Source organism: Pseudocercospora fijiensis, assembly GCF_000340215.1.
Source record: "Pseudocercospora fijiensis CIRAD86 unplaced genomic scaffold MYCFIscaffold_2, whole genome shotgun sequence".
Taxonomy (NCBI): domain Eukaryota; kingdom Fungi; phylum Ascomycota; class Dothideomycetes; order Mycosphaerellales; family Mycosphaerellaceae; genus Pseudocercospora; species Pseudocercospora fijiensis.
In genome coordinates, this window is record NW_006921533.1 from 732,780 (window position 1) to 750,998 (window position 18,219).

Consider the following 18,219-nt stretch of genomic DNA (forward strand, 5'->3'; position numbering starts at 1 on the left):
AGCAAACTTGGAGCATGCATCAGGTCATGCTCTGCACGCAGCGGAATCAGTGCCAGCGAGGGAATCATTGAGGCCCTGAATATCTGTTTGTTCCTGCTATATGACCCTCCGTCGCGTGTTCAAGTTCATTTGATTTTGCCCACACCTCTAAGAGACAGGTAGACATCTGTTCCCCATCCCCACAGACTCTGTACTGCTATGCCACCACCAAAGTATTCAGCGTACGCTCGACCGAGCGGCAGTCCATAGCCAAGACCAGCCAGACTGCTTCCGCCGGCTGCACCGCCACTGATCGTGTCGAGCGCATCCATCCCTGCTGAGCCTCCGCTCACCTTGTTCATGATTTCATCCTCGTTGAATGTCGTAAAGCCATATTCCCACAGCTTTGCTTCGTTCTCAGGACTGATGCCACCACCACGATCGCGAATTCTGATTGTTACGCCAGGAGTCGCATTGTCGAGCGGTCGGATGTTTGCCGAATGAGCACTTTCAGGACCATTTGAGCCCGAAGCGTGATCCACACTGCCCTGATGGTAGTTGCTGATCACACCGCCAGGCATGCTTTTGACTTCGCTAATCTCTGTGTGCGTCTTTGATTTTGCATGCGCAGTCTGATGCTCGGATGCTGGAGCTGGAGCTGGGGCGATGGTAACCTCGATGGGCTCCTTCTCAGTGTTGGCCTCAATCGTGGCTCTGAAGCTATTTTTGAGCAACTCTGTCAAGATATACTCAACGTGCATGGGAATGTGTGCAATGGCGGTCTCAGGGCTTCCAATGATGTTGACCGATGGCCGGACGCCGTACTTGAGCTCACAGATTTCTCCCACAGTGTGCTCGCACGAGCGAACAATGTCTGCCGGCTTCATAGCAGTATCAATGAGGCCAATATAAGATGAATCGCTGAAATCTGGCGCGGGCTCAGACGAAAGCTCGGCATGCGGCTGGCTGCTGAAGTGCAAGGCGATGTGTTGTTCTGCGATCAGACGTGTGCCGATGCGGGCGCGCAAATGCTCGTCCAGGAAACGCGTGATGTCCGTCTTGCCAATATACTTCCTGGCCTCGAGAAAGCCTCTTGCCAGAATAGCAATGGTATTGTGGTGAGTCTGGACCAGGTCTGCCATGACCTCGGTGAAAGTGATTTCATCATCTATGCTCTCGATCCTCCTTTCTGCGTAGGGCAATAAAGTCGACAAGGAATGCACGTAATTGCTGTGTATCTTGGATACATGCGGATTGGCGATGACGATGTATGGCAGAGACCTCAAGCTTTGTATGCGGTGTGCCAGGCGAGAAGGCAGGATATCGAGGGTGAAGTTTGCACTGTTGAGCAGCGCGTCTTCGCTAAGCGGTGGTCGGCCATGTTTGCACAAGTCGGCGAGGGTGAGGGGGTGCAAAGGCTTTGCGGCCAGTCTGGCGATGTCTCGATCCGTTACCGTGGCTGTCTGGATGTGTCGCGTGCCTGTTGGGCACGCGCGGCGAATGCGGCTGACGGCATTATTGGTGGTGCTGCTCCGGGTGGGAATTGCTACAGCACTTCGGCTGAGCATAATCTCGAGTGTTACCGTTGAAGCATTGATGTGTAGGCGTGGTGGTGGCTACGCGTACGTGAGACTCGACGGCGATGGCGCAGTTGCTATGTCGATGAGTGAGTCAAGCGTGTTTGGAGGCTCTGGGCCCTCGAAGTGGCACAGGGTTCTGCCATGTGTGCTGCAGAACGAGAATAGAACGAGGCCTCTCTTCACTGTGAACGGCTGGAGAAGCATGGCATCGGCTGGGAGTCTGTTGACGACTACTGATACCATGCACAGGAGTGACAGGACGACTCTCGAACACGAAAACGGAAAGACTCATATTTCAATGCTGGCCAGGATGCCGGGTGGATGGACGAGCCGTCTCGGCCAAGAGACATGCACTGCACCGTTCATGGACGCAACGTGATAGAAGTAGCAGACATGCTTCGTCGATCAGATTCATGGAATTCACAATTAAATGATGATGAGAGAAAGACTGAATTGTCATGGCAAATGTGCTCGTGCACCGAAGCAGAAACAGCACGAGCACGAGCACGCGCGCCTTCCGTGCGTGGATCATGTGTCCTCGCGCCAGAGTGGGGCGCGCCTCCCTCGACTCGAGTCCGCTCTCGGACTCTTTGAATATGGCGTGGCATTATTATTGAGCGATTCTGCCGCACAACAACGCGAGCGTGTGCTGTAGAATATGACCAACTATCGAGGAGACTTTGCTTGACGCTTGCTCCGAATCCCCTTTCCAGGCATCGTCGTTGCCTCGTCGGTGACAATCATCCTGCAGGTGCCGTGCCATCCTGGAGCGCGTCTTGCGCCCGCCAGCAAGGTTGACGAACAGCCGCTTGCGACGACACCGAGAACCACCAGCCATCGTCGCTTCTTCCACTCCCACCACATACACCACGACGCCTGCCCGGCCCGGCATAGTGGTCTCTGCCCGCATCTGGAGCGCCACAGACATGGAGACCATGACCGCCAACTACGCCAGTATACCGCATACATCGCAGCCTTCGCGTTTCCCGGATGCATCATCATCGCGCATGACGAACCCCACGTCAAAAGCGACGCGTACAGCGCACAACCACACGCCCGCCGACATCCCGTATTCCACGGCGCAATCATTCGAGGCACCTGCAAGCCAGGAATCCATCATCAGTGTACAGAGTAGTGTTGGAAGCAGTAGAGCACCACACTTGCAGGGGAGCGAGGGCAACCTGTCGCAACTCACCAACTACACCGACTTAACATCTCCGTCTTCCGGCGAACCGTTCAAGCATACAATTGATTCTGGAGAGGACGCGGCACCGTCAAACACGTGGGACAAGTCACATATCAGTCGCGACGGAACGCCTGAGGATGGCACGCGAAACATGGTTGATATCGCGTTAGCAAGTCCCATGAGCATAACGTCACCAGCTGTGACGAATGGCGCGAAGAGAACAGCCAGCGGACACGTCAAAAATACCCCCAGCCTTTCCAGCACCCCATACACTGCTATGATCCAAGGATCTGGATCGCGAAGAGAATCCGTATCATCAACCAGTAGTCGCGCTGGGGAAATGGCCGCCAACCTCAAAGCACGACTCGGCTATGCAATGGCCAAAGTACAGCACGGCTGGGAGCACAAGTCGCTGCAGGAAGTAGAGCAGCTCGCTGCAGAGAAAGCGGGAATTAATCGATACAGCATGCCCTCTCTCGATCAGCCCCGGCCAGGCACCAGCGGTCTCAGCAATGGTACTGCAGGCCTTTCCATGTACGACAACAACTACGGCAGAGGCAATCTCGAGATAGAGCAACCGCCCTCGAAACGACACTCTGCTAATTATTCACATCTGCTTCCGCTTTCCCAATCGATACAGACATCATTAGGACCCGCTCCACGCCTTCAACCCGCACCAGATATCCGACCTACGTCCAGCTCTGGAGCTATATATCACCCCGGACTCGGTAAGGCCGTCCCTCATTCTTACAGAGGATCTGGTATGTCACCTCCACATACTCCCCTCAGTGTCGTCCAACCACGACGCCCAGCGACTATTCGAACGGAGACTCAAACTGCCGAGGCCGAAAGGGAAGCTTTACAATCGCTGCTCCAGCTTGGCTCGCCGCACACCTCGCAGATGCCTCGTAGCCAAACGGCGACAACCTCCAGCCAAGGCCAGGCGTCGCCAACCAAGACAGACTTGACCCCGAGAAGAGTTACGTTCGCGAGAAGCGAAAGTGCGAGCTCGACTAGCAGTGGTGTGGCGGCCATGATGGAGAACCGGACTCTCGCCGCTCAGAGGCTCGAGGAACGTTGAGTTCGACAGTGCTTTGAACATCTTGAACATGAGCATTACTTACCTTTGCATCCATTGCTTGTGCGAGAACGGATGATACCCAGCTCTGATTGCAGATCGATGCATTTCAACGCTTGTTATTTGTAAAATCAAGGGATTTGTGGCGTAAGGTTTCTGGGGGTTGGTTGGCAGTGACATTGATTCGAGGAGAGCAGGCCACCACCTTGTGCATATGGCCCCTAACGACTTGTATACGACCACAACATAGTCAACATCGTCTTCATACCCAGTTTCATTGCTTGATTCGGACTCCTCAGCGTCGTCGAATGGACCTCGAATCTCAACGGTAAGCGGAACCAAATGTAGAGATGCTGATGTCATTCTTAGCCTCTTGTCTGTTGCTGCGCGAGATGACTATCCCCTAAACGAATTCCATGGTTAAGTCCGACGAACCGCTGTATAAGAACTAAGCGACCTGGTTGGTTGAATCTGCTTTGTACAAGGTAGCACGGACGTATTCTGTATAAGAACTCCACCAGATACCCGACGAACGCTGAGCAGGTAGGAGGTTTTTCAGGGGATGCCGCGTCGCGATGGAAGTTTTCCATCCTACAACCAGGAGCAATATTGCGCAGCCAAGGAGACTGGACTGGGAAGTTTTGCTATCACCAAGGCGCCATTGTTTCGCGATGCCTTGGCTGGAGTCCGCTACTACTGGCCGTTGCGCTCGTTTTCCTGGGGAATTCCCAATTGTCCGCAAATCATCACAATAAAGTCCTTTGAGTACAAGTTGCCCAGATACCCGGTCGGACGCCCAGTCTTTAGTCTCGCCGTTTCACCCACGTGGGGGCAAGGAAGTCGCCGGGCTTAAACTTCGGGTCTCAAGAAATCAGGCTGAGCCTCCCCAAACCACACGCCAAGACCAACACAAAACTTTCCACATAAAACCTCATGTCTACACTGCAACAAAATCGCAAAATCGCACACTTCTCCCATCATCATGTCCCTCCTCACCCTAGCCTTCGCCTTCGCCGCCACCCTCACCAACGCCCTGGACCCCTCCTGCACCTACACAACCACCACCCGCCACTCCATCCCCAACGTCCTTTTCAACTGGGGCCAAGCCTGGAGAGGCAACTGGACGGCCTGGAACGAAACCGTGCTCCCCAACGTCGCCTTCTACACAGACCGCATCCCCATCCCTTTCAACTCCCAAATTTCTGAACCTTGGGATACCCAATTCATCCCCATCACCAACGCCTCCACTTTACGAGCGTTCATCGAGAGAACACGCGAGGGATTCGATCGTTATGGCTTTGTGCAGCAATTTCATTTCGTCGAGCCGGGGGGAGGCAAGTTGGTTACACGCTGGACGCTGAATGCTACTGTGGGGGCGAAGAGTAGTAGTCCGTAAGTGTATGCGAGGCCGAGTTTTCACGAGGCCGAGTTTTGTGGTTTTTTGGTTTTTTTTTTTTTTTGGTGCTGATGATTTCTAATTTTTTTTTTGCTTTCTTTTGCCTAGGGTTTTAAAACAAGGCGATTTCATTTCTTACAACGGAACGGATATTTTGATCTTCGACGATTGTTCGGGCAGGATTTCCCAGGTGATTACCGCGCAGGATTTGTTGAATAATTTGTATCAAATGGGGGTCAATATTGGGCATAGACCTGATGTTTTGAGGAAGGGGGAGGGGGGGCATGGAATTGAGTGAGTGAGTAGGGTTGGGGTGGAAATTTTTGATTGATTTTTTTTTTTTTGAGAGAGAGAGGGGGGAATGTGGGGATTTGTTCGAGGGAGGGAGGGAGCTGCACTGATACTGACATGGATGATGGCGCTGGAGTCAAGGCTGTATGTAACAGGGCTTAGTTAAGTTGTTGTATCTTACATACCTCAAGTATAAATGGTTTGATCTTGAGAGCAAGCCTAGTAGTGTGAAAATTTCCAGATCGTCTCGAAGGCTGAGAACTAAACGCGAAGTGCTCCTTCGAAATAGGATTAGAGTCAGATCGTTTCTGTCTTGTATTGAGATCAGTATTGATGCTGCTCACCTGGCCAATCCTCTCGTCCTCGATAGGTACCTTCTACATTTCCCACAACTCCGAACAACAAGCATTCATGCTCGAATGGCGAGGCAGGTAGCTCGTAAGTCTATCTGCCTTAAGCCTGCCATGGTTCTGGAACCTTCGCAGCACCTTAGGAAGCTACTTTCATTAGAACCCTTTGTATCTTACAATCTCATGCTTCCTCGTTTCCAGCTCCGACATGTCTTGTGGTCCAAACACGAACCCTCTAGCGAGCCCAAAATATGCCAGCAGCTGGAATTGCAAGTTGCAGGCGAGTGATTGAACGTCTCATTCTTCTTATGTTTTGGCTCTCAGAGTGGTCGATCATAGCGGTCAGCGAAGATAATAAAGTGACCAAACCAGACTGTCACCTCAATGAGGACGGCGCCCGTATTGCATGAACCATCTAATATATTCTTACATCTCAGCATTCCTTGTACTGGATCTATTTGCGAAGCGGGACACCACCGAGGCCCTGTGACAAAATCGTCTCCACATGCCGGGTATCTCTATACTCATCACAACTTCTCCGAACGCCTCGCTCATTACCACAACATACGTGCTCAAACTTCACTTCTTGCCTGAATCCTCCCTCAGGGACACAATGCGATTAAGGATGACACGGTCTGCAGTGGAATCCTGGTCTTCAGCAAAGAATGCCGTCCGAAGTCCCTGGAAGCGGACAGAGGAATTGTCCGCCGTACCCTTAGCCTCGCCCTCCGTGTTTGGCCATGGTGCACGGGCCTTGACTTCTCGGAAGCCCACTTCAATGAGGGCGTTCTGGTAGACGACCTCTGAATCTGGGTTGATGTTGTCGTAATAGCCACCGGTCTTCCAGTCGAGGGAGTTAGGCTTGTCGGTCTTGAACAGCTGGTTATAGATGCGGCACTCGGCCTTGACAGGGCTGTTGTGCGCCTTGGACTCTCCGACCCAATGGATGCGTGCTTTGCCAGCCGGTACTTCCTTTCCGTACTCAGCACGAATCTCAGTGACCTTACCATTCTCGTCTTTGCTGAAGTCGACGACCTTAATTGGGAACTCAGCGTTGAGCAGGCCGACTGACTGACCAGGCGACAGGCGGAAGAAATCCGGGTCATCTACTTCTCGGAAGTCGTCTCTCTCAATGTAGATGGTCTTGGTGAATGGAACCTTGTGACTGCCCTTCTCCTTATCCTTCGGGTCAAATGGCACATCACGCTCCTCCACATAGTCGTCCGGCAGATTCGTGAAGGTCACCTTGATTGGGTCAAGGACCAGCATGAGTCGAGGAACAGTTCTCTCAAGATACTGTCTCATGACAGCATCAAGCGTGTGGGTAGCGGTGTTTGCATTAGCCTTGGTTACACCGAGATCAAGCACGAACTTCTTGAGAGCACCAGGAGGTACACCACGACGTCGAAGAGCTACGAGAGTAAAGAGACGCGGATCGTTCCAGTCGCGAACTGCAGGCGGAATCTTACGGCCAGTGCCATTAGTCACCACTTTGCTGGCCTCTTCGGTCGTCTCTGGGTCCTCATCGCCTTCATCCTCAAGCTGCATCTCGTCCACCCCATCAGCAGCCTCGTCGACTGGATCAGGAGCATCGCCACCGACCGTGGTACCGTTGACGAGCATTGCGATTCTTCGCTTGGACAGAATTGTGCCTTCCACATTCAGTCTGCCATATTCTCTCTGCATGGGACCTTTCTCGTCTGACGAGGGAAGCTTGTGGTCGAGTGCTTCTAGCAGCCAGTTGTATGCAGGTCGTAGTGTCTCAAACTCGACCGTGCAGAGACTGTGCGTAATGCCTTCGAAAGAATCACACAAGCAGTGCGTGAACTCGTATGTTGGGTAGATCCGCCACTTGTTGCCTGTCCGGTGGTGATAATTCTCCTTCTTGATTCTGTATGCCGCTACATCCCACAGGGCTGGGTTGTTTGCCAACGCTCTGAGCTTAGCCTTCTCTTTCTTAGTCTCCGCTGTGTCGTCCTCCTTCACCTCATACTCTTCCGCCTTCGTTCCCAAGTACTGCTTCATCCGAAGATGTACCTCTCCTGCTTGGTATTTGCCATCTCTCATAGCTCTGAACTCTTCCAGGTTCCTCTCCACCGGAGCACTCCAATCCTTGCATACGCTCCGAGGGCCATGATCCTTTCCACCACGAGCCTCCTTCACCGCTGCCGCCGAGCAGAAACACACGTATGCCTTACCTCGTTTAATCAACTCTTCGGCCAGCTGATACAGTTGGTCGAACTCATCACTGGAATGCGTGATCTTGGCAGGCTCGAAGCCGAGCCAGCTGACCATATCCTTGATACTGGTAAAGAACTGCTCTTCCTCCTTCGCCGGGTTGGTGTCGTCGAATCGCAGGTTGCACTTGCCACCGTAGCTCTTTGCAAAGCCGAAATTGACCGTGATGGCTTTGGCATGTCCGATGTGCAAATAGCCATTGGGCTCGGGAGGGAATCGAGTCACGACGTCCTGCACTGGCTTCTCGCTGTACACACCCTTCAGCCAGCCCTGCTTAAATGGATCTGCCGGCTCAGCAGATTTTGCAGAGGCTGCACCTGCTCCCGATCCAGTGGCCGGTGCCTGAGCCTTTGCTGCCTCTTTTGCTTTCTTTGCAGCTTCTTTCTTAGCTGCCTTCTCCGCGGCCCGCTTGGAGATTTTGGGCTCTCCGTCTGGCGCCGCTTCCGCCATTGTGTCGCTCTTCCTCCTCTTTATTTTGTAGAGATCGTGAAGTGCTTTCTGTTAGCCTGTTACCCGGAAGTCGAGTGGGTGGTCAAGAAGAGGTCGAATGGGAGCAATAATTGTGAGTCGGAGGTTTCGATGACTGCAATTGCAATTGTTTTGGAATTTCACTTTCGGCCCCCACTTCCGCTTCAGGTCACTCTTCAAACTGCGGGGTCGTTTCACATGCTTAGCTCACAAAGAACACGTCTGAGTGCAATATTTGATGGTCGGATTACATTGCTGGGCGAAGCGTATGTTGAAACGAGCCTTCCGAAATCCGACACGTTCACTCCGCAACTACAAATTCATCATTCGTAACTATATCCCAGCCACTCGCTCCTCACATCCATAACCTCTCTCACTCTTCTATCCTTCCCCATTTCACTCAAGTATCCAAAACTAATCCAATCCTCCAACGTCACGTTTGGAGTAGGCAGCGAATGCAACATCGTCTGACCCCCGCTCACAGCATCCTTCCCAAACACCCTATTCTCCCTATCCCTATCCTGCCACAAGGTCCAAAGCCTATCGATCTGCGCATGCAAAAGAAAGAACACGGGGTCAGCAGGACTAGCAAAAATATTCTCCATCTGAGCTCCGACACTCCGATGTCCAGCAGCGTGGAGACCAATGCCAGGAGCGTCTACTGCAGAAGGATCCATCGCTTTGCGAAAAGCTGTAATGTTTGGTGCCGCTAAAGCTTGGTCGATGCGAGTCTGATTGAGAAGGCTACGGGATATATCGTCGTCGAGACTTCGTGTGAGGCAGAAATCGTCGCGAGTCCAGACGGCTTCTGGTGGAGGGCCCCTGAGTGCATCGAAGACATCGTCGACACGATATGGGACACGATAGGCTGTGAAGGGACCGCTGTGGATACAGCCTTCAGTGTCTGATGGATCAAGGGCCCCATTGCTACCAAGAGAGAATTCAGAGCCGTCGAAAAGAATGCTCTTATCGAGCGGGCGGTCAAAATATTTCGGCCAGTCCCAGTCTCAGATGGTCAGCCACGAGATAGATGGTTGGTTAGTCAAGGCACATACAAGGTTGCATCCCTTTGTAATCACACTTGATCTGCAAAGCATCTTCGTAGATGTGCACGTATGCCCGATGCCACGCGAGGAAGTACCCATTCAAATGGACATGCCAAGTATGGTTAATGTGCACCACCAGAAAATCATCGAAATGGCTTGGGCTGTTGTATTTGGAGTCGAGGACTGATGGAGAATGCATGAGGCAGTTCACTGCATCGGTGTATGATTTGCGCTCTTGAGGCGTAAGAGCAGACCTTATCAGGATCAGCTGGTTGCGTTGAAACGGGCGACTGCGGATCCTACCATTCCTTTCGGATTCTTGTTAATCCCTGCGCGAAGCTTGATAGCCATAGGGACGCATGTAGCACAATATTAAGAAGCAATCGCATGTCTTCGGGCTCACAGTGATGAACATGTTGTGGTTTGGGTACCGCAATGATCACAATACTTGTGATGGTCGCCAATATGCTACTGTTGCATCAACCGCATGGGTGCCCTGGGAAAGCATATCGCAGGACCAGGTCACCAGGGCCGTGGTTCTAGCTTTGAATGACGAATTCTAGCTACTAGCTACTAGGTACCCCAAACTCCTCGCTACGCTATTAACGCTGGACTGCTTCATATGCTGCTCTTCCAATGGGGCGTGATTGGGTGATATTGATGCCTGGTCAGCCAAGATTCTGGCGTGCTTTCAATCTCTGAAGGTCGTAATGCGGATCTTTCCAATCTGAAGGTAAGTGGGCCAGTCCACAGGTACCATGAGTGAAGATACGGCTTGGAGAAGTCGTTTGTTCTGTGAACTCTTGGTCTGTGGATAAATCCGTAGCACTGGCTTCTGTCGGATAGGAAGCTCGTTCCATGGTCTCTGCGCTTGACGAGGATATGATGCGACTCAGCTTGTCAGTGACAATTGTGCTCGATGTCTCTACATCTGAGTCAAAGAACGTCTCGAGGGGAGTCAATGCGCTGCTTGTTGATGTAGCCTCTACGTGGGGTGTGAGGTCCTCGAAAGCGCTTCTTCCTAGGAAGATCTCATCGACTGGTTGCAAAGGAGCCGTCTCGTCCATCTCGGGCATCAACGGAATGTCATAATGAGATCTCGAACGAGTGTGCATTATTCCAGTTGTGGTGCCTTCAACGCTGTTCGAGACAACCGCCGCGCGTAAACTAAGCCAGAATGCCAGAGCGCTCAGAGCGAAGACAGCGATGTTGCGCCTATCCTGAGCCAGGAGAAAGATGTAATTCTTCAAAAGCAGCGCTAGTGGAATATCCTTCGGACGGTACACTTGTGGCAGGTCTATTCGTGCTGGTTGCAGTTGAGGGTCAGAGTGCACCGGCATATCCACTTGAACTTCTTGACCGGTCGGCGGCAAATGCTGCATCATGCGTCGCTCCTCTGGGGCCACCCACTTCTGTTCCTCGTGTGCGATTCGGACTTGTTCTTCAACCAATGCGCGTATCCTCGCCTCCTCATCCTCCTCTTGCAATCTCCGCTCCGCATCCTCTTCCCCTCTTCTCGCGTCTAGCCTTTTCCGAAGATCGTCGTTGATCCAGGGCAGAATCTCAACATCCACTCGCTCCATCTCTGACCATCCGGCGGCCCATGCTGGAGCTTTCATCAGCCCATTTGCAGCAAATACCTTGATGCTCCATTTACGGCCGCCAGTGCTAACAACTGAATTGACTGTCCTCAAATGGTGATGGCATGTCTCGCAAAGGTTGCTGTCAGAGCCCTCCACACTAGATCCAACACCAGAGTCCGCAGAGGAAGTGGAGCTTATGGAATCTCGTGCCCTGAAATGTCCGCACTTGGTGATACGCTCTTTCTTTAGCTCCAATGCTTCCAGCAACCGCTCTTCCAACAGTTCATATTCCTCGCGGGGATGCGGGATGAGGATACCGCGTTGAATGATAGTCTCGGATGTTTTTGAGCGCAAGAGCTGCAAGTCTTCCAGAATGTTGGCGGGTAAAATGTCTCGCATGCTTTCGTAGCTCCATCGCAGCTTCACCGGTAAGAGGGTGATGTGGAGGAGCACCAGTGGATAGTCTTTCTTTTCTTCTTCGATATCTTCTTCCTGCAAGCGCTTCGGCCTCGGACTGCCTTTGACACTCGATGTCGTTGACCTTGGCGTTCGTGCCCGTGGTGGAGAGAGGACTGATCGTCGCAAGTTCCTCACTGACGGCGTTGGCGAGGACATCTGCATGCGCCTTACAGATTCTGGTCGTCGAAAAGTGGGGCGCATTGATGGTGGGGTGTAAGGCTTATGCATCACGCCGCGCTCATAGTCGGTCTCGAAGGCAGATTCTGGTAGCGACGAGATGGAGGTGGACGTGAAGGCTGACTGGCGTCTCTCATCGTCGGCGTCTCCATGCTGTCCGGCAAGGTATGTGCTGTCGGCATCATCGTCTGCTTCGTCACCTGGGCTGAGCTGTGATGCGAGTGCGAGTGTGTCGAAATGATGTTCTTGACTCAGGTCCTTCTTGGTCTTGTCACCTTCTGGATCTGGGCTTGGAATGCCACTGTCCGCAGCGTCGGCATCTTCATCTTCGTATATAGCGAACTGCTGAGCCTTGGTCGGCCGAGCCATGACAGCACACAAGCAGTACGTCTAATAACGATGCATCCGCCGCTTCCAAAGTCCTCTGAATATGGTCGCCGAAACGTCTGTCCCGCCGCGATTTCCCTTCGAAGTGTTGGTTGTATCAAGGATTCAAGGGTCTAGCCTGTTGTCAGGACGATGGCGCTAATCGCGAGAACGGACCTCATTCCGCGACCAATCATATCACCTCCTCGAGAGAACGCGCTTTCACGCGAACGCGTCTCCCAATTGAAGCACTAAAGCACTTCGTTGTCATCCACAATCACACATGCCGACATAGAGAGACATGGCGACCGCCGAAGCTGAGATCAACACGTTCTTTGCTGCTCCGGACAGCACACTGCCACAAGATGTAATGACCGAACTGCTGCACATCATGCAGCTAATGTCCTTGACGCCAGAAGACCTGTTCTACAAGTGGGATAGCTATGTCATTACCATGGGCGCCGACACCACAAAGCTCGACTTCAAGACCGTACGAGACTTCAAAAAGACATTGCAGGATGCGTTGGAGCAAGATTCACGCAAAAAGCTCAACACCAAGAACGAGTCGAAGAGGACAGCAGCCACACCACGAGCAGGTGGAGGGGGCGGAGATGTATTCGGCATGCTCGATGGCATCGTTTCGAATACACCCGCTTCGAGATCATCTGCTGCCAAGAGGAGAAGCGATTTTGCTACGCCGGCATCAAAAGCCGTCAGAAGTGGTCTGCACAGCTCGCCCGCGGACAACAAGACACCCGTGGCCAAGGCTGGCCCATCGGTTGCCTTCGAAGATCGCACGAATGCCGGTGAGGTTGTGGAAGCTCTCAATACACATCTTCCAGCAGCTTCAGTCCCTGAGATGCCTTCTACGGAACCTCGGGTGAAGCTGAAGGCGGCCGTGGACTTGCCCAAATTCTCCTACAAGCCTATGGCCATGAAGCTATCAGAAGCTTCTGAGATCTTAGACGACAGGATTGACAGCTTTGTGGATCTTCTCCAAAAAGACAAGAATCTCGAGGACAGCGCGTTTGGCAACCCAGCCGCTCAATCAGCAAATGAGATTATTGCCGTAGGCCGAATAGCGTGTGATCAGCCGATCGGGAAACTCAATGCTCAGAGCTTAGCACTTGAGACGAGCAGGCGTATGGGAGCAGGCATGCGAGTGCCTTTGAGAATGGCAGATGGTGCGAGCTACGACTTCTTCCCCGGCAAGATCGTGGCTCTCAAAGGCACGAATGTTAGCGGAGAGTACTTCGCTGCCACAGAAGTGATACCCATGCCCATACTGCCCTCTGCTGCATCGCGCGTTGAAGACATCGAAGTCCACAACGATCGACTTGTAGGCACAGATGGCGAGAGCCGACCACTGAGCATGCTTGTGGCGAGCGGACCGTATACAACTGAGAACGATCTTTCTTTCGCGCCGCTATACACCCTGCTTGAGAAAGCGGAACGTGAGAGGACAGATGTGGTGGTCCTTATTGGGCCATTCCTGGACCTCGAGCACCCAGTGATTGCATCGGGCGACTTTGAGGACCACCTGCCTTCAGGTGCCAAGATTGAACCTGATCAGGCGACCTTGACTGACGTTTTCCGTGTCCTCATCAGTGGAGCCATCCAGAAGCTGGCACAGGCCGTCCCTACAATTACAATAATCATGGTTCCTTCAATGCGAGACGCCATCTCAAAACACGTCGCCTGGCCTCAAGATCGTGTGCCGAAACCACCTCTCGGTCTACCTCGACAGGTCCAATTCGTTGCAAATCCAATGGCGCTCTCCATAAACGAAATGGTCGTTGGTATGAGTAGTCAAGATGTCTTGTCGGAAATTCGCAGCGGCAATGTCTATCACAAGGTAGATGGCGACATGATGGGGCGATTAGCAGGACATGTTATTGAGCAGAGTCACTACTTTCCTGTATTCCCGCCACAAGCTAGAGAAGACTTGCCCAAACCGACCGGGATTGAAGGAGAAATACCCGAACCGGGAGGCGAAGAGCGATACGCCATGGGAGCTAATATTGACCTTGCTTACTACAAGTTGGGCGAGTTCTGGTTAGCACGACCTGATGTGCTTATACTGCCGTCCACTTTGATGCCTTTCGCGAGAGTGAGTGCAATCTTTACTTATAACATTACCGATAGTTTCGCTGACTTGTGCCACCAGTTCATCGAAGGCGTGCTTTGCATCAATCCAGGATCGCTGAGCAAAAGACGCGGACCTGGCACCTTTGCTGCTTTGAGCGTTTTCCCTCGCACACTCACGGATGAGGATCGCTCTTCAGAAGAATTTGCAGCACATAGTTTACATGAGCGGGCACGTGTTGAGATTACTCGGATATAGGCATGGTAATGGTACATCATCTGGAACTCCCAACAAATCTCCTCATGCCGACAGTCTGAACATTTTTGCCCTTCTTTCCCTTGCTGCTCGCTTGCAATGGATTCTGCTTCTCCCACAGCTCATCCTCCTTGAAAGCTTCTATCGCAGCCTCTAGAATCCAGTCTGAGTTCTTGAGATATAGCTCGGCAACATCATATCTGAGAGCACAAGGAACACTTGTCAGTCGAGATGGAGATCAGTGGACTAAATACAACGTGTTACGAGATGGAGAAGAACTTACTCCGCAACCTTAGTCGCCACCTGGAACCTCCTCAATTTGTTCTTTCGGGTCTCCTCCTCTTCACCCTCGATCGGCCGTGCTGAGAGCGACACCCCTCCTTTATAATACTCCCCGGGTATCAGGATCGTCTTCCTCGCTTTCAGGAGATGGTCAGAATAGATATTGTTCGTCTTTCTCAGGACGTTGATGGGAACTCCATAAGCCAATGCCAATGACAGCATGTTATCTTCCGGCCTCACGAAATGCAAGACATCCTCTGCAGGCTGTGACTTTTCAGGTCGCGGCTGAACGGCCTGATGTTCTGAATATGCCGGAAGCTCGTCAGCGTTGAGCATTGGTGGTGGGGGGAATCGATTATCAAGCGTCGAATATGCCGGCGGATCTCTAAGGCCTTGAGGCAGGGGCGAAGGCTCTGTTGCGATTTGGCAATAGGGACAGTATGTTTCGTATCTCCTGTTCTGGTTTAGACATCGCGCGCATATTGATCGACCGCAGCATGTCAGGTGGCGGCCAGGCAGTAGTGGTTTCTCAGACATGGGATCTGATGCATTTCCGAAGACCGATGCGCAAGTTGCGCACCCATGAATTTCCCTCTTCATGATGGGAGACTGTTATCGTGATGATTTCACATGTTTCGGCGCTTGGGGGTGTCGATGGAAGTGAATGACGTCTGACGGTCGGCATGCCGGAATGCGAGATTAGCTTCGCGCACGGGTCTCTGTGTGGCGATCGTGTCGTGCTTTGTCCGATCATCTCACGTCTTCATTCTCCCTTCAAACACTTCTGCAACGCCATTTTCCTGATTGACCCCATCCGCTCCTTCCCATTGAAACATTGAACATCCGCAGCTTCTCTCCAGCGCATCACGACCACCGACCACCACGACCGACGCCTTCCGCCCCGCTGACTCCCGCCTCGACCAACTTCCGTCTCCTGATCCTGTGAGGATACGCGCGCTCAGCAACGCTGTACACCCTCACACCACACCGCACTTGGACTGAATAGCGAATTCTTGGAGGCGCCACTTGGCGCTTGCACCTGCAATCATACCACCACCACCCTTCGACAGCATGGCCAACGCGACGGCGTACTTCGATCTGCCCCCTCTTCCGTCATACACATTGAAGACGCTTCCTCCTCTCATATCATGGATTCCTGATGCCTATTTGACCTTGGCTCTTCCCATCATCGCATATTGGGGAGTGTCATTGTTCTTTCACGCCATTGACGAGCTGGACCTCTTCCCACAATACCGACTTCACACCCCCGCAGAGGTTTTGAAGAGAAATCATGTTAGCAGATGGGACGTATTCAAGGACGTAATCATACAACAAGTCATTCAGACACTCTTTGGCATCGCAATCACGTTTTTGGATCCGGAGCCTACATATGGAAAAGAGGATTACGACGTGGCGTGGTGGGCGCAGAATGTGCGGCTTGCGCAAAGAGTTGTACCGCTAGCTTTGGCAACACTCGGACTGGACGCGAAGACGATAGCCGGTAATCTCGTCTCGTCCCATCACATGCTAGCTGGTGTCGTTGCCGGTGGGGTGTATCCAGAGCTTACCCAGGAGCTGTCGCTCATGGGAGAGACCGTAACTGCGCCTGCTTTCGCTCATTGGGAGCTGCAGGCAGCAAAGATGATCTACCACCTTGGAATACCTGTGATGCAATTTGTCTTCGCTATCTGCATTGTCGATACCTGGCAGTATTTCCTTCACCGAGCTATGCACATGAACAAGTACCTCTACACCACTTTCCACAGCAGGCATCACAGGCTCTACGTACCATATGCATACGGCGCTCTGTACAATCATCCATTTGAAGGATTTCTTCTGGATACTCTGGGAACTGGACTTGCGTATCTTCTCTCTGGAATGACTGTCAGGCAGAGCATGTGGTTCTTCACTATGTCCACGATCAAGACTGTTGACGACCACTGTGGTTATAAGTTCCCCTGGGACCCTCTGCAGCACCTCACTAGCAACAACGCTGCGTACCATGACGTGCACCATCAAAGCTGGGGAATCAAGACCAACTTCTCGCAGCCCTTCTTCACGTTCTGGGATGGTCTTCTGGGTACAAAGTGGACAGGCGGCGATGTCACCGCAAGATACGAGAGGCAGAAGATTGCAGCGCAGAAGAAAATGGATGCAGATATTGCAAGCAGCACTTCTTCGAGCGGCACTTCAACGCCTTTCGCCAAGGACCCGTATAAGAAGGATGTTTCCGGCGCATCATCTACGGCACGATCTGCGCAAGCGGTACTTGAGCCTAATATTCCCGCCGGCAAGCCAACGCGTCAAGCAATCGGATCGAGACAGCAGATACTGGACGATCCGGCAGCTGACGGAATCAGCGTGCTAGCTGAAGAGTCAGCAGAGGAAATGAGGGCACAAGAATCGTTACGACGAAGTCCACGTAAACGGACAACTAATTCAGGCTTGAAGGGGCTAGCCGACAGAGTAGGAGAGTCTCTGCAGGGCAAAAATACAGGTGTGCTGGGCGTTGATTCCAGGAGCATGAGGTAATTTTTACACTAAAGTAATGCTAATACTGAAATGTGATCATACCAACGACAGACTCATGTAACAAGCCTTCGTTCTCAATGCTTCCGACATTATGGCGCGAGAGTCTCAAATGATGTGCCATTTGACCAGCAATGCACAACGATCAGAAGAAATCTGATTCGGGGTCTTATCGATTTTTGTTATCAGGTTGTTGCCGCGTTCACCCTCTACACACCATACCATGGGCCTGTTTTAGCGCCATAACCGACGTGAGCTCATTCGGATCCGAAGCGCCCACAACAACTTCATACCGTTCGTTACATGTCATCAAGCCAACAAGCATCTGTCAATTTCTTCCTCTCGACGGCCGCATCGTATCGCCACACTCAGCCTCATCGCTAGGTTACTTACGCGAACCACCCAGATGGCGCCCTCAATTCAAAATCCTGTAAGGCAAACTATAACCTCCCAATCCTCTAGCTTGCTTGGGCAATCAGAACGTATCAGCGGAGCGAGAAAGGCTAAAGGGTATGTCGAGGATAGGTGACCTTGGTAGGTGTCAAAGGAGAGATGTCGAGAGATTTTCTGGGCTACGAATCTGGTTGGTTATATAAAGTCGATGCGAGCGAGTGGACGACGAATATGGCTGCGCTGCTTGACTTCTCACGAGATTCGACTGACGATCACTCCCGCAGACACGCGCTATATACGTAGGATGTACTCGTCGGACATGACTTCTAACGGCGAGTTTGTCCTCCGACGACTGGGCAGGAGACATTGTTGTTTTATTAGCGTAACGGAGCGCATCTGTGTTGGCCTGAAGAGACAGACGATGATACTACGCTGAATGTTATGAGCTCGCAATTCACATTATTGCTATATATATCT

General features: G+C 52.2%; 9 protein-coding genes across 9 annotated transcripts; 4 read left to right on the plus strand and 5 right to left on the minus strand.

Annotated features, from left to right (window-relative positions):
- Positions 1–69: 69 nt before the first annotated feature.
- Positions 70–1,831, minus strand: MYCFIDRAFT_213835 (dehydrogenase kinase). The gene has a single exon (XM_007924816.1). It carries the CDS (start codon positions 1,545–1,547, stop codon positions 126–128), a length of 1,422 nt encoding a protein of 473 aa, XP_007923007.1. The 5' UTR covers positions 1,548–1,831; the 3' UTR covers positions 70–125.
- Positions 1,832–2,485: 654 nt separating this feature from the next.
- MYCFIDRAFT_213836 (uncharacterized protein) lies at positions 2,486–5,026 on the plus strand (the record flags this gene model as incomplete). The annotated part of the gene is made up of 3 exons (XM_007924817.1): positions 2,486–3,506; positions 4,123–4,151; positions 4,345–5,026. 3 exons carry the CDS (start codon positions 2,486–2,488, stop codon positions 4,360–4,362), a joined length of 1,068 nt encoding a protein of 355 aa, XP_007923008.1. The 3' UTR covers positions 4,363–5,026.
- MYCFIDRAFT_213837 (uncharacterized protein) lies at positions 4,224–6,099 on the plus strand (the record flags this gene model as incomplete). The annotated part of the gene is made up of 3 exons (XM_007924818.1): positions 4,224–5,215; positions 5,881–5,948; positions 6,062–6,099. Exons 1-3 carry the CDS (start codon positions 4,806–4,808, stop codon positions 6,097–6,099), a joined length of 516 nt encoding a protein of 171 aa, XP_007923009.1. The 5' UTR covers positions 4,224–4,805.
- Positions 6,100–6,439: 340 nt separating this feature from the next.
- On the minus strand, positions 6,440–8,548 carry MYCFIDRAFT_42802 (uncharacterized protein; the record flags this gene model as incomplete). Its single annotated transcript, XM_007924291.1, has 3 exons — positions 6,440–7,311; positions 7,459–7,796; positions 7,878–8,548. The coding sequence occupies 3 exons, from the start codon at positions 8,546–8,548 to the stop codon at positions 6,440–6,442; spliced, it is 1,881 nt and encodes a 626-aa protein (XP_007922482.1).
- A 341-nt stretch (positions 8,549–8,889) lies between these two features.
- MYCFIDRAFT_110418 (uncharacterized protein) lies at positions 8,890–9,862 on the minus strand (the record flags this gene model as incomplete). The annotated part of the gene is made up of 2 exons (XM_007924819.2): positions 8,890–9,572; positions 9,622–9,862. Coding segments are annotated over 2 exons (924 nt in total), but the record flags the coding sequence as incomplete, so codon positions are not given.
- Positions 9,863–10,230: 368 nt separating this feature from the next.
- On the minus strand, positions 10,231–12,200 carry MYCFIDRAFT_171310 (uncharacterized protein; the record flags this gene model as incomplete). The annotated part of the gene is made up of 2 exons (XM_007924820.1): positions 10,231–10,412; positions 10,442–12,200. The coding sequence occupies 2 exons, from the start codon at positions 12,198–12,200 to the stop codon at positions 10,231–10,233; spliced, it is 1,941 nt and encodes a 646-aa protein (XP_007923011.1).
- A 298-nt stretch (positions 12,201–12,498) lies between these two features.
- On the plus strand, positions 12,499–14,541 carry MYCFIDRAFT_42760 (uncharacterized protein; the record flags this gene model as incomplete). The annotated part of the gene is made up of 2 exons (XM_007924290.1): positions 12,499–14,307; positions 14,365–14,541. 2 exons carry the CDS (start codon positions 12,499–12,501, stop codon positions 14,539–14,541), a joined length of 1,986 nt encoding a protein of 661 aa, XP_007922481.1.
- A 16-nt stretch (positions 14,542–14,557) lies between these two features.
- MYCFIDRAFT_42954 (uncharacterized protein) lies at positions 14,558–15,420 on the minus strand (the record flags this gene model as incomplete). Its single annotated transcript, XM_007924296.1, has 2 exons — positions 14,558–14,738; positions 14,822–15,420. The coding sequence occupies 2 exons, from the start codon at positions 15,418–15,420 to the stop codon at positions 14,558–14,560; spliced, it is 780 nt and encodes a 259-aa protein (XP_007922487.1).
- A 388-nt stretch (positions 15,421–15,808) lies between these two features.
- MYCFIDRAFT_161054 (uncharacterized protein) lies at positions 15,809–17,395 on the plus strand. Its single transcript, XM_007924821.1, has one exon. The coding sequence runs from the start codon at positions 15,892–15,894 to the stop codon at positions 17,350–17,352; it is 1,461 nt and encodes a 486-aa protein (XP_007923012.1). The 5' UTR covers positions 15,809–15,891; the 3' UTR covers positions 17,353–17,395.
- Positions 17,396–18,219: the final 824 nt, after the last annotated feature.